The 15,640-nt window shown below is 36.3% G+C and overlaps 1 protein-coding gene across 6 annotated transcripts in view; it reads right to left on the bottom strand.

The window, feature by feature from the left end:
* Positions 1–408: 408 nt before the first annotated feature.
* TBC1D32 (TBC1 domain family member 32) overlaps positions 409–15,640 on the bottom strand; it is an 86,940-nt gene continuing 71,708 nt past the window's right edge. For 5 of the 6 annotated variants that reach the window (XM_054196649.1, XM_054196651.1, XM_054196653.1 and 2 more), the window contains 6 exons: positions 8,776–8,845; positions 7,838–7,953; positions 6,697–6,851; positions 4,878–5,018; positions 2,852–3,040; positions 409–1,067 (listed from right to left, as the gene is read on the bottom strand). In XM_054196649.1, the coding sequence (XP_054052624.1) occupies positions 948–1,067; positions 2,852–3,040; positions 4,878–5,018; positions 6,697–6,851; positions 7,838–7,953; positions 8,776–8,845 (791 nt within the window). In that variant the 3' untranslated portion in view covers positions 409–947. Of the gene's footprint in view, positions 1,068–2,851; positions 3,041–4,877; positions 5,019–6,696; positions 6,852–7,837; positions 7,954–8,775; positions 8,846–15,640 lie in introns of those variants that run through there. The other variant, XR_008465660.1, reaches the window with a different exon arrangement.

Raw genomic sequence — 15,640 nt, 5'->3', positions numbered from 1 at the left:
TGATATATGAAAGACACATGAATGTGTCAAGCTGCCCACCATTACCTAAAGGCTATCCTTACAGCAAATGGGATGCAGCGCTCCTCAAGAAAACCATGTTTCTTTTGAAATTGGGAATTTCAGTCAACTTCAACAATGTTGAAAATTCCCCTCCACTGCTGGTGTTAAAAAATATCCAGCAGCCTTTAATCATCAATGAAAAGCATGAAGTAAGGCAAGCACAGATGACGCTTATTAGTTTTCCCATCTGAACGAAACCAGAGTCTTTAAAAACGATCATTTTCCAGAGCTATGAAAATCAGGCCATTCAAGGACTTCTCATTAACTTATGCATACAGAGAGTGTATGTTACAAACAGACATTTTATGACATAAAAAGATTTATTTTATTTAAAAAAAAATACAGGAATATCGGTCTTTTTTCATTGCATGTATTTGAACACCCCATTTTCTCAACCTTATCCACAAAGTCAGAACGGCTGTGTACAGGGAATTTGTTCTTCTTTTGTTGACTTTTCATGCATATGAATACACACTAACAGTTGTTTCTATGAAAAATCATTGTCAGACTCTAGCAAATATGAAGGTTTTAGGATTGTGCTACAAGGAGATGACAATAATGCAATGATTTTGGAACAGTTTCAAGGCTTTATAAGGAAGACTTATGTTCTAAGGATGATACTTCAGCATCCTACAGGTGGGTTCTGAAGCTGCCTTCTGCCAACAGCTGTGCATAAAGCCTGTCTGGGAAAATGTGGTATTTTAGGTCACCACACTTAGATTAAGTCCTTTTGCAAAAACTATATTCTGAAAACTCTCCTTATGAATTTTATAGTATGAACATTTACATAGCCTGACTTATTTTAGGTGAGATTGATATATCAATCAATCAGCATCCTTTTAAAGGATGTAACCAAAACTGGCAAATAAAGTGCTTGTTTGCTTCATCTATGTATTCTGCACTCTTATGTTCCTCATGTCTTTCAGCAGCATAGGTCTGTAGATCGCCTCCAAGCTTTCCATGTATTCTAAATAATCGCTCACGCGAAATCCATGGAGTGCTTCTTCCTGCACAAATACACACAGAAAACGTTTATTAGTTAGGAAAAAAAGGGGCATGACTCAAACTTAATGACTTCTGAGCTGCTAAATATAGCTCATTTTGTTCTGCTCGTCACAGCCTGGGTGTTTAAAATATACACATTTTATTACATTTCATTTAGAAATAAAGAATTGGTAATATCTGCTTCCAGACAGTTCTTCCTAATTACAGTCGTGGTAACAAATAGTTTTTTCAGGTGAACGTTGTTCATCTCATCTTTGGAGAACATATGAAGATTTTTAAGGAAAAAAAGTAAGCTTTAAAGAGGCAAAAGCCAGGCACTAAAATACTCTTTTATACCAGCACATTGCATGCTTTTACATCCAACTAGATTCTCAATAAAACCAGGACAGTAACAGTAGATACTTATTTTTAAAATCAACGATAAAGATCTTCATGAAGTGCTTAAATAAAAACAGAATAAATACTTCTGCATCACCACAATTAATTTTTACTAATTCTAAAACATAGAGTAAAAGAAGATGCCCTCAGGATAAAGAAACAAACAGGCCATGTTCCTTCTCGTGGCTACTACACTAGAGGGAGAGGGAGGATGCACTGTGGAAAGCAGGATCCTGAAGAACAGTCTAAGTAAAATGGGTGAATGCGTTGCTGCTTTGAACTGGAACAACTCATGCACCCACCATCTACTGAACAGCATTACCACTGTTGGCAGCACATGCTGCAAAAAGCTCTTTAGAGTCAGATAGTCCTTGTGGCCACATGGTGTATCTCTGCTAAGCAGAATTCTCCTGAGAACACCTGCTCAAGCTTGGAAGGCTGCTCTTTGGCATCGGAACAGAAATTCGAGATGGTCCTTGTATTTCTACTCCCCTACTCAAAGGTGAAAACAAAGGCACAATTTTACCTTCCAAGTTGCTCTTCGTGCACTGTAAGAAGGTTGACTACAGTGGAAAAGAAAACTGACTCCAAAAGAGAACTGTAGGAGGTATTTAACTCTTTTTCTGTGTTGTTTTTTTTTTTTTAAGCAGTCAAATCTTATACTGATTAAATGTGTGCACATATTAAAGCATTGGTCTACAGTTAGTTGTCAGTAATATGGCCCCTACGCACAGAAAGTAAAGTGAAGAATAGCTAAATTACTCCCAGAAGAGACTGACATACTGGCCTACATGTGCTATTGATGTTAGGACAGACCGAGATGCAGATATATAGCTCTCAAAAGAATTTTGACCAGAGGGAAAAAAAAAAAAAAAGAGGAGTCAAATATTTATATCTATTCATGACTGCATCTATAGCTAAGCAGTACCCTACAAAAAGAATCCAATAACCAAACGTAATTTAAAATATGGCAAAGAATAGGAAATTGTGAAGCTGGTTGTATAGTAATTGGCATTTGTTCAAAATAACGGCTCACTGAGCTTTGTGCAACATCTCTTCAAGCTTCAGTAGGAGACCACTGTGTAAACCCACCTTTCTGGAGAACATCTAAGTTAATGAGATTGGGGCCACATAATGAAGTGAATTAAATGATCTCATGATTTAATGTGGCTATTCACTTTGCATACAAAGGGAAGCAATCAGAACAAAATGCAGGAAAACTGTTCTCTGGAAAATACTACACCACAATTTCCTGCCAGGAAGTAAATAAAATTAAAGTATTATTTCACTCACTTAAAATCATTAAGTGTAATTCAGTAAGAGCTTCAGATTAAGTAACATACATCTTTTCAGTACTGAGAGCTTTGCTTCCCATCAGCAACTGAAAAATTAAAAAAGAAACCCTTACTTTAAGAAAAACCTGGAGATCTTGGGCTTCAGTGTGCTTCAGGATGTCTTGCTGCAGGTGTCTGAACACAGAAATACACATATATATTTGATAATCAGGACCCAGAAAAATACATATAGCAATGTAGTGACAGATCTCACTCCAGTCCATGTAATTCCAGAAACACTGACTTATCCACTGCAGACAAATCTAGATGAGAATGAAAGAATATATAATTAAATCGCTATAGACATTGTCATAATTGATCAGCTTTCTCTCTTAACTTTTCTACACTACAGACCTTTTTTTCCTGTAACATCACCCTACTTATGAAAATAAAAGGAATAAAGTACAAAAGAAGACAAGAATGACCATTTTTTAAATCACAGCCTCTGAACAGACTTCCAGTGAGTTCTGCTAGACATAATACCCTGCATCCGTGCATCTCGCTTGTCTGAGTATGTTCTGGCAACTCTTGAGGTCGAGACAGAAAGCTCAAAGTCCAATGAAAGTGAAGGTGATTTTTTCAAGATTTTTTTAAAACATGGCCTAGAGGGTAATGAGGGTGATGAAGGTGTGTTTAGTGTAAATTTTCCTTTAAATTCAGGTAGTTTTTTGCCTTATGAATAAATGTTAAGCCCTTCCCTAAGGCACGTTTTCATTTAATGAAGAGTGTATGGAACACACTTAGCGACTCCTTTTTCCAGTTCTAAATCACAATGTATTAGGATGTGTACAGCACATTTCATTTAGTTCTAGACCACAAATCTTCTGCTAATCAGTCCTTAAAATGTTTAAAAATACACAGCAGCAGAAGCACCAAGATTCTAATCAAATGACAACAGCCATACTCTAGCATTAAATCTGTATTCAGATATTTATTGAGGCACACAAGCGCTTATATACCTTAGAGTTGTTTTCACAGTTCAGGGTTTGTTTGCTTTTAATCATGCAGTAAAACTGCAAAATCACACGGAAGATACAGTGGCACCCACCAGTGGCATTTCAGTAACATGTTAAATAAAAAAAACAACAAAACTATTCCCCAAACAAAAAACCTTGTCAGTAGTTTAGAACAGTAACTAGTCGATTATGAATTGAGTGCAAACAATAAAAAAACCCATACAGTATAACTTACACAAGAGTAGCTGAGGAAGGAGTGACTTTCCCCATGTGTTTTCCCACCCCAAAACAGGAACTTTATTATAAGAACCTCACTGCTATGCTGAGATAAAGTCCCTCATCTGCCAGTCTTCTCTCCTCAAAGACCAAATCCCAAGCTATTTTAAACAATGTCTGTACCACACCGGGATCTGCCCCCATTAAGAAGCCTCTTAAGCTGCACATCTTGCAGGAAAAAGGAATTTTGAAGGCATAAGATGAAAAATACTTTTCTTGCTTTGGAATGGCAATAAGCTTTCTTACTGTGGTGAGAGGTACTTTGTGCTGGCAATCTGACTCATTATTGCACGAAGCTTTTTATGCTTCATCATGATCGGTACGTAGCATTCCATGTTACCAAAGAATTGTAGTAAGTAGGTAAAATGAAAGCTAACATTATGAATAAATATTCTTCTTTACTAACGTGTCTTTAATATAGAAGAATAGCGTGTTACTGGAGTGTAATATTTATGGTAGCTCATTTAAAATTAATTTTGCTCTAATATCACCTGAACTGCTTCCATTTATACACCTATGCCAAGTTTCTCATTTCCTTCCCATGGAAAGTTTAGAAAATTATTCTAGCGAATAAGATTTTCTATTTATTTTTAATGATAAATATGAGGTTTTAGTATATATTATTTTCATTAAGTTTTCTGCATGAACTTGTAATGGAGGTCATCAGCTGCAGTACACTCTCATTACTCAACCAAAGTCAGTTGCTTTGTATCTTCAGATGCTCTAAGCCACTTTGCATTCAATGCTATCTCCTACCCCCGGTTTCATAACCACCACACAGGTGCTGCATAGAAAAAACACAGTCGTTCCTGAACGTCAGATTTAAGTCAAAAACTTGATGATACTTTGAGACGCTTTCATCAGTTACCTGGGATGGAGTGAAACCAGACATGTGGAAGGCTGAAAAGACAAGTGGCAACTCAGCTTTTAGCAACATTTCAATGTGGTGAGCGCTGCAGAAATAGACTGGATGGATGCCAGATTCCACTGTGGTAATAGGCAGGTGCACCTGATTAACAACAACAGAATCATCAACAACAACAAAATTGAGGAAAAGGATTACAGACTACAAAAATGTGTTATTTTAAAATACCTTGCTGAGAACAATATATAAAAATATACATACACCTTTGCTTGTAAGATAAGTCATCCCAGTTATTTTAGAGACAGGAGTAAATAGAATAAATAAAAAAGCTGGTGCTACCATCAGGAAAAATGTGTAGTTAAACTAAAGAAAATTAAACGTTAGAAACTGTTATTAAATATAGCCTGACTATTCCTTTGCATTAGCAGTCTAGTTCTTTATTGCATGCAAGCTTTAATTGTCAAAGTAGGGATAGAGAAACCACTGTTATATTTTAAACGAAAGAACAGAACTAAAAAAAAGAGACTAATTTCTCTTGGATTTTTTTTCCCCTTTTACAGATGGACAGAATGGTACTTCTATGGTATTTGAAGTTGTTTTCTGTGTGCACGTTTCTTTGCAGTATGCATGGCTGGTATGAGTGAAATTCTACTTTGTGCAGCAAAAGGAACAGAGGTTTTATCGGTGTGGAAAGCCCTGGATGTCAGTGCTTGTGTTCTAGGTAATGAATCCTTGGTTTCACGCCAGAAGGTCAAGGTACATCCTTTGGATGGCAGCGTCATGGAGGTAGGCAGCATTACAATCCAGTGGCTGGATAATTCCTCATTCATGTTTTGACATTTTATTTTAGTTTACATTGTGGAAGTTATGCAAATAGGTTAATTATTGAATTTTCTCTTTGTGTTTTCAAGATATATTATGAAAGAGAAATCATTTAGGTAGTGAGAATGAACATTCGCACTGCAGCAACCTGCCGGCAATGCTGTTCTTGTATGGAAGGTGACTCGTAGGTTCTCAGCACTGTCGGTGTTCAGCACAATTATACTCACACAACAGAGCAACATTTCATTGTGCTGGAACAACCTCAGGGCTGGACTCGGTGCTGTTGAGTGGACCAATAGGGTCACTTCTGGTGACACGACAGATCTGTTCATATTAACACAGAGGTTTAAGTGCAGAAGGGATATGGAATCTAATCCGTGCTTCTTATATCCCAGAGTTCTCTAGTAAAGACTACAGTTGTTTATGTTCAAAACATTCAAGACAATGTGACAACGTACAAAATCAAACTTAAAGGTTATTTTTTTTTTAAATAGATGGAATCCCATCTAATAAAGGTGTAAATTAAGTTTCTTATGCTACAAACTTGATCCAAAATACTAATAATTTAAAACTGCCATGCATTCAATATTTTCATATTTAGTAAATTTAAAAACTGATAGTTTTACTAAAAAAAAAAAAAAAAAATCAATATGGACTTGCACACTGTAAATGAAAAAAAAAAAGTCATTCAGCAGTATCACAGTCTTCACACAGAATTAATGCACTAAAAAAGTTTATTTCACTGACAGCTTTAAAAATCAATAACATTGCCTTTACTATCAGTCCACCTGTTATTTCACTACTTTTAAACATCCATTTGAGCAACTGTCAAATCTGTATTTTTCTGAGATAATTTTTCAGGGTCACGTATTCAATTACAGGGCTTTAATGAAAACTCAATGCGTTTAAAAAACCCACCCAAAACTAAGGAAATTGATAAAGTTTCCTTTAGAAACTTTCGAAGTTGCCTTTCAGAAAGAAATAGCTTTTAAATTCTTACAGATATATGCAGTCTTGGTAGCCAGAGAAATGCTGAAACCAGAAGACGTGAAAATCGCTGAAGAAATGTGAATGTCTTCTCCCTGTCCCCTGACATTATGAGGAAGACAGAAGACGCAAACCAGTCGTAGCCAGCACAGTGCTCCTGCAAGCAGCCTGCATGAGAAGGTTAAGGAACTTGGGCAGAAATGTCCTCCTCCCTGCCTGGCAGGACCTGCAGCCCTCCTCCTCCTCAGGCCCGTGGCCACAGAGGCAAGAGCTGGTTTGTAGGAGATGGGACAAGTGGAATACAGCTGCGCGGAGGGTAGATTCTTGAGGCACAGCTGCCTCTCAAACTGGTTTAAGAGAAATGATTTAAGCTATTCCCCCTGCACACTACTTTTTTTCCGGTCCATACGTAGTCAAGCCAAATTAACCAAAGCAAACAAAAACCAAGTAAATGCAAAAAGCCCTGCACCAAAAAAAGCGTGCCTACAGTACAAGAAAGGAGAAAGGTGTAAACAGGAAGAATAGAAGAAAACAGGAGTTGTAAGGACTATGGGGAAAAAAAACCCCAAAGTAAAAGAAAAGCTTAAATAAAGAGATTAAGCATATCCTGATTAATATACCCGAAGTGTTTTTAATAGTGACATGTAAGCCTAACACCTGAAGAATATTGCAAAGCTTGTTGGAAAGCAGTACCTGTCTTATTTTTAAAAAATTTTTCCACAGTAGATCTCAAAGAGTCAGAAGTCAAACCATTCCTGTTGATCAGATTACAGCCACATATCGTTACGTGGGCAATACCATTAACAATGTTGGTATTGTGGGAGTACCACAAGTACTCATTAATGCTCAAAGGTGCATTGCTCCAGACTCTTTATCACATACAGAAGGAGGAGATCCTGCTCCAAAACAGTTTAAGACAAAAATGAATGAGACCTACCATTTTAGCAAAGCATGGGAACAAAAGAGTGAAGATTTTCTTGAGTGCGTTGGGTGTGCATTTTAACTTAACAAAATTTGGAAGTAAAAGTGCCGCCTTTTTTTTTTTTTCTTCAGTACATATTACACACCTACACCACCATCAAAAGCCCAAACTGAGAATTCAAGTTCCACTGGTATTTTTAGGCAATATAATTTATGCCATCAAGAAAGGATACAAAGTGGGGATTCCACAGTTCTTTGCTGTTGTTTCAGAAATTTCTCACAATTCATTAACACAAAGCACAGCCCATTTTCTGCATTTTCCTTCAGCAAATTTAGATATTTTCCATATCTAGCACAAAAAGTTAAAAACCAAAATTGTTTATAAAGGTTAAATACTTTTTTTAATTCCCAAAAAGCAAGAACTCATATTTAATAGGCCTGTGACAGTTAAGCTGTCATCACAAATACTATGTTATAGAAGTACACACTTCTATAAACCACACAGAAGTGGTTTAATAAAATCTACTATGCTTTATCTAGGAAGGATACACACCAAACATTTGCTACTTAGTGTTACAACTCCTCAGCTAAATTCCTTTTAGTTAAGTTTTAGAGACTGTGGTGGGGAAGGGCACGTACTCTAACACACATGACTCATTTTCTTCACATACATTATTTACAATTCCATCCAAGTATATTGTATGTGTGATTATTAGCATCAGAATTAAAATATTAATGTTAAAGATAACAATCTGTGGAAGTACAGACACATTAGCTTTTCCTTCATCGTGGCTGTGCAAATTACCAGCCAAATAAAATGTTTAAATGGCATATAACTAAGCTCAGCTAAGCAGAGCCATTCAGAGAAGTAATGTGAGGAAAAAAAGACACATAACTCAGGATAATGTAATTTTACGGTAAATCTTACTAACAAGTTACAATTAGTCTCTACAACAATAAAGGATAATAACCTATATAATCTGTAAAGATCATTTAATTATGTACTAATACCTTTTGCATTTTCAAAGTTAGATTTTGTTTTCTTAAAGGTGATCTTTAGATTTAAATGGTATAAAGCACTAAGTTTATGGATTAAATATCATTGAAGTCATTTCATGAAAATCAAACAAATTGTAGAAATACACTAGGGAAATATTTTAATACTATGTACCTGACTGTCATTTCAACACCAAGCTGCTGCACAGATGAAAGGCTTTCAGTCTTCACATCTGCATCTGTGGCTAAAACAAAAGGAAAAATATAGTAAAGTATTATGATAAACATGATTTTAACTGAGTACTAACGTCAATCTTTTTTGCAGGAATACCATTTTTGGAAAATGTTTCTTATTTGAAATGAGTTTAGTAGTGTTTGCAAAGGATGCATGAAGAACCTGCATTCCTCATACACTTATACTTTTTTAATTAAAATCACATTCTTTATAAGAAAATCTTCACTTTTAGTATGGTTATCATTAGCTTTACAGCACTATGTAAACAAACTATACCTTTTTCGGAACCATTTCTTAGTATAGCGTTATCCCTTCTGGACAAGAAATGAGACAAAGCAGCATTTTCTGATCTACTTTCTTCCATTCCAGTGGCCTTAAAGTCTCCTAGCTGTGAAACCAACCTTATTAACATAAAAATTTATTTTTATACGAACTTGAAAACATTATAGCTGATAGATTTTAAAAATCCTGCATTACTATATATTGTTCTTTCACAGAGTAATATATACCCCGATCTTCTGCATTTGTTTAAATTGAAAAATCCAAGTTAGACAAATTAATAAATTATGAATTAAAGAAAGCTCTGTTGTAATATGTTCTCAATATTTTAAAATCTGAAAGGGATTAAAAATGGGGCATTGTTTCTCTTGTGTACGTATATCATCTAAGATAACTCTACCTCAGAAGAACTATAGTCCAATAATATCACGATTTACAAAGCCATGGGCTTAAACCTTTAACATACTTCTCTCAGACAAAGAGCTAATTAAAAAAAAAAACAAAACCAACAAAACAAACAAGAACAACCAAACCAAAAAAAACCCCAAAGAAAACAGGTAAATAAATTTAAAAAACCCCAAACAACAAAACCCTAACAATCAACATAGTTTGTTAAAAGTGTAACTAATAGGTATGGCAGCAGAAGTTAAAATATATTCACATAAGTGATAAATGTAAAAATCTGATAAAGCAGATCACATGGTAACTTGATTTGTATTTTTTCTGTATCCTTCTCAGACAGATAGAGAAATCAAAATTGAAGGATTCCCTAGCTACCCATTCAGGTAAACACTCGATGTTGCTGGTAAGCAAACGAGGACTAAGGTATTAAAGATTAAATATTTACAGGTTAAGGGAAGAAATGCCTCTGGTTAGGAAAAGAATTTAAAGAAAAAAAAAATTAAGCACTCTGCTCAGATGAAGTAGGTTGAAATTTTCTTGAGGAGAATAATACAGCAAAATTACACTTGACAATGAAGCAAGGTACAATTGACAATTCAGCAGAGGAAGTACGGTAAGAAAAAAAACTCCACTCCATTATAACTTTAATAGACGATAACGATCTAAGTGTTAGGGTCATGAGAAATTAACATTGTACTTTTGACAAATACATTTACACATAAGAAAAATCAACTGGTCTTTGAGTAAAACAAATTTATTCAAAAACCTGATGGGACTGAAATAGGAATCCCACATCAGAGAGGTCTTTTTACTCGAAGAACAGAAGTTCAAATGTATTTTGCGTAGTATACCAGCAACACACTATTTGGAAGAATGCAAGTAAAACCACAGGGCATTTCAGTTAAAAACCCACGGAGATGACTGAAACAGTTCATATCTTTTTCAGCTCCTGTTCCAAGGTACCTGTTTACTCAACTGCGATTACCATACCACAGTCAATTCATTTTCAGGTTCCTGTTTGCAATTGTGAAGGCAAGAAACATACTTATACCCTAGAAACCATGATGGAAGACAAAATGGGGAATTTGAATGAGTTTCTACGACTAATGGCTACTTCAGTCCTGGCACGACCATATTTAATGGCAGGGGAGAGGCAAGCAGTATAAACAATCCGTAAGACACAAGGAAGCCCTGCCTCCAATTTGAGGTGCATCCTCCTGCGGATGGCAACACAGGAGCTGGTATCCCAGTCCAGCAAGGGTGTAGTGAGGAACACCTGTATCACAACCCACAATCTGAGCCCAGTGTCCATTCTGTAACAGTTCACAGCAAGTACTGAATACTTGTTTCCTATTAACATTAAAAGAACACAACTGATTTCATTGATTCTCATTGCCTTTTCTTCTCTGTTGTAATAATTTCTTAGTTGCTGAAAAGGGCTTTCTCCTCATCAGTTTTCCTTTTGATATTTTACTCTGTATTGTGAAAGAAGATAAAATTAACATAGAGTTTGGACTGAATAATAATTCTATATTACATGGTACCTTATCAAGGCAAAAGCTCTTGCTTTTGTACAGCACTGTACCTGATATAATGATAGCTCCATACACTAATCAGTCAAGTTGCTGCCAATCCACAAGTCACAATGGGAACACACAAACTGTGGTTCTTTGTCCTCCATCTAAAGTTTTGATTTTCCATTTCATTTACCAATTAATAGACTCAGAAGACCAGACTTCAGTAAAGTCATTTCGAAGACACACAGGACCACTTCCCACTGATTAAAAACTGGACCTAGAAACCTTAAATGCTCCATTAAGCCTCAAGAATTGTTATTAACAATAAATGGAATATTGAAATACTGCATATTGCAATCCGTGCATAAAAAATTGACTAGTAAGTTTGCAGGAGTATGTTGTGACTGTACTATTGTAATGATGCTCATGATATCTCTGAGTTAATACACTGAATTAAATTTTCTACAAAACTCATTTGACTGATATTTATGAATACACCTGATACAACTAACTGTCTTGAAACACAATGGGTTTCGTAACAGAAGGCATTGACAGATCAATTTTCTAAATAAGAATGCTGTTTATCCTCAAACAAAGGACAGAACACCTCTCTGAACCATGAATTAGATAACAGCATGATACAGCACTGTGGCTATTATTAAATGGAATGAACAACGTGCTTTGGAAACTTCCTTTTTATTTATCTAACAAATCAAAAATTCTATGTTGAACAGGTATTTTACACTTCTTTCTTTAAAAATATAAACCACTGTAAAATAGAAATTAAGCCAAAATGAAATTAGTGACTTGAAGGATATCAGAATTCTCTAGGAGCCAATTTACAATTAAAAAAATATTATTATGGAAAGTTGACTTTATCTCTCATTCTAAAATGCACAAAAAACCCCACAACTGTAAGTATAGACCATTTTTAACTGTAAATGTTATTTTCTTTTTTTTTAGCCATACGACTGCTCTTTATATTAGCAACCTACCATACATACTTCAGATAAGCTAATCATAAGAAATGTTAGTATGCCTGCTCTCAAATCTTTTTCTTTTAAATTCACTATTTAATACACTCTTTCTCATTCAGAAGAGAAAATGCTTCATTTGAAACATCAAGGATTGCAAACTATTAATTACCAGTGATAACTTTAAACAACCACAAAAAAACCCCAAACAACAACACTACGCATAAAAAACTGTAATTATCTTTTTCTACAGTAAAGAAGTACTTCTTTTTATCATTTGGTAATCTTCCTGTTGTTTCCAACCTTTCTACCTCTAAATCAAACTCAGTGATCCATAAGGAGCCAAAAAGAGAGATAATTAGGACCCTTGTTGCTTGAATAGGGGGGATTAGCGAGGGTAGGGAGCAGGGCAAAAAATGGCAGAGGCCTCATGGAGCAACTCGTCCCACCTGGTTCGGTTAGCCTTAATCTGGGATTCCTACGTAAAGCGTGCTTCACTCCTATTGCTTATCTTATAAAAAAATGTTTCTATAAATATATTATATCTTTTATCTTATAGAAAAAGTTTCCATAAACACATTAGCAACAAAAGGCGGGCTAAGGAGAATCTCCATCCTTTATTGGATACGGGGGGAAACACAGTGACAAAGGATGAGGAAAAGGCTGTGGTATTTAATGCCTTCTTTGCCTCAGTCTTTAGTAGTAAGACCAGTTGTTCAGCCCCCTGAGCTGGACGACGGGGACGAGGAGCAGAATGAAACCCCCATAATCCAAACAGAAATGGTTAGTGACCTGCTACACCACTCAGACACACACACAAGTCTACGGGGACAGATGGGATCCACCCAAGAGTATTGAGGGAGCAGGCGGAAGTGCTCACCAAGCCACCTTCCATCATTTACCAGCAGTCCTGGCTAACGGAGCAAGTCCCAGTTGACTGGAGGGTTAGCAAATGTGACGCCCATCTACAAGAAGGGCATGAATGAGGATCAGGGGAATTACAGGCCTGTCAGTCTGACCTCAGTGCCAGGGAAGGTTACGGAGCAGATCAAATGAGTGCCATCACATGGCATATACAGGACAACCAGGTGATCAGGCGCAGTCAGCATGGATTCATGAAAGGCAGGTCCTGCTTGACTAACTTGACCTCCTTCTATGACAAGGGGACCCCCTTTGTGGATGAGTGAAAGGCTGTGGATGTTGCCTCCCTACACTTCAGCAAAACCTTTGACACCATTTCCCACAGCATTCTCCTGGAGAAACTGGCTGCTCATGGCTTGGACAGGTGTACTCTTCTCTGGGTAAAAAACTGTCTGGATGACCGGGCCCAAAGAGTTGTGGTGAATGGAGTTAAATCCAGTGGATGGGTGGTCACAGGCTTGGGGAAGAGACAAGGCTTGGGTGAGACATAGTAGTGTTACATTAATGGTTAGATTTGATGATCTTAACTTGATGATGGAGTTGGGACCAAGAAGTCGTCATGCATTTCTCACTATATTCTCTTCAGCCATTTTGCTACCATTTTTTGATGGCATCATCTCCTCCACCAGGCTACTCATCTAGAGCACTTCTGACAGTCTGAATCTTATACACATTGTTAGAATGGTCTATAAAGAAATCCCACGTCAAAGAAAAGTATTATTATTGTTGGATTTGAGCTGTGAATGGAGACAATAATTGCTGGACAATGTTGTTGGCTTCTCATCATAGCTAGGTAATCCCATGTGCAATTCCACCTTGACTACTCAAAGTATCTGTTATGTCATCAGTACACTTGTCATAACAATCTAAAATCAGAATTTTCATATCAGGAACTTCTCTGTGTATTGATCATCACAAATACTCAAGCTATTTTTGGCAGCAACATCATTAAGAAGGAACATATTTTCTTCCAGTTGCATATAAACTAGCAAAGGGCAAAATCCTTTTTGCTAACGGCATCTTTAAAGTGGGCACACATAATCTTTAAAGAAGTGCATTCATCAAACGATGCAGGAAGAAGGGAAGCAGGCCCTTCCTTCTTGCCTTTCAGCCTAATTAGGGGGTGTATTCCTGTATTTCTTATTTGCTACTCCTTTCGATCAGCTCTATACTGATTGGTGTTTTTAAAATTTCTCAGTTCCTTACCCGATACACCTGAACCTTTGAAGATTAAGAGCTCATTAAATGGCAGAAAGTCCCTATGAGAGGAATACACCGTGACATTTGAGTTTTATGGCCAAGACCTGAAATCCCTCAGGTTCTGTCCCTTTGGCCGTACATGGCAGAGCTGTTTCAGAGACAAAGTTAGGTGGAAACAGAGAACTCAACTGCAAGGTCATCTGCACAACCAGAGCTACCAAAAAAAACCCAGTTGAACCTGAACGGTTGTAGCATACCCAAGTTTGGGAAGTCTGCAACACATGGTGGAGATCAATTTAGAAGTCCAGACACTAATAGATTAGATGACTCTCTAAATGGAAGTCTCTGAGAAATAGGTTTATTGGAACCTTAAGAAAACTAATATATTTCCACAAAGCATTTATGTTGCAATGATAACAACAGGAAGAGCAAGCGGCTATTTTAGGAACTTCATATCCCTAATGAGTAATGCCTATTTTACTACTATAGCAAATTTCAGTTTCTTACCATCCTATTCCCTGTTAAAGCTAGACACCAATGATTTGGTTTTCAATGGTTATGGGTTTTTTTAAGGAGAAACAAAAATAAAAGCAAACTAGAAAGTATTCATTCTGGGAAAGAGGATAGACAGAGTCCATTAACATTTAACATACATATTGTATGTTATTTTACTCATCTGAATCCACATCACAGCAGTATCATTGCTGCTAGCAGAAAGTAAACTTCAAGTAAGATTTGTGTTACTGTTTATAATTAAACGCTGCAACTGCATAGTGGTTTATCAGATATTTTTCTTTCTCTCTTATCCTGAAAATGATAACAACCCAAACTAATTTGATTTTTCCATATTTGCAAATTTTATAATAGACTAAAATCCCGAGGGATTCCATAGCAGATGGATGACTGTGTTATTCTAATTACAACTACCTACGGGTTTAGAAAGCTGTCATTTTTTAAGATAATCAATTTCTCATTTCAAGAAAAATGATAAACACTGAATATCTATGCATTGTACTGAATCCACCTTCATGAAAATCATGGCTTCTCTTCATTAAAATTAAACAACTGTTAGAAACTGGTTTTCAGTTCCTCAGACCCAAATTTATTCAAGGGAATAAATGCACTTGCCAAGTGCATGTCTGGCTTACTTAGATGTGCAGCTAGAAAGATGCATCTGGAATACAGTTTACCTTCTAAAAACTCATTAGCTTTACCTAATTCAGAAACATATCTCTACTGTAACAGCAGTTTTAGGATTTAGTTTAGATAGCACGTACACATACATATATGGAAAAGATACTGTGAAATAACATGGCATTCAATAATTAATTGTTCTCCTTGGAGAAATTCCAACCCCTCATACACATTAGCAAAAAATCCTGGGAAACGTACACAAATCTGATCAATCACTATTAAATCAGTGAGAGAATGAGAAACCTAATTTTAAGTAAATAAAGTCCCCAGCAGGACTAGGGAAGTGATTGTACCTCTGTACTCAGCACTGGTGAAGCC

The sequence above is a fragment of the Rissa tridactyla genome, chromosome 3, assembly GCF_028500815.1.
Source record: "Rissa tridactyla isolate bRisTri1 chromosome 3, bRisTri1.patW.cur.20221130, whole genome shotgun sequence".
In the NCBI taxonomy this organism is placed as follows: Eukaryota; Metazoa; Chordata; class Aves; order Charadriiformes; family Laridae; genus Rissa; species Rissa tridactyla.
Note: the sequence above shows the minus strand (reverse complement) of the source record. Positions and strands in the feature narration are given on the sequence as shown.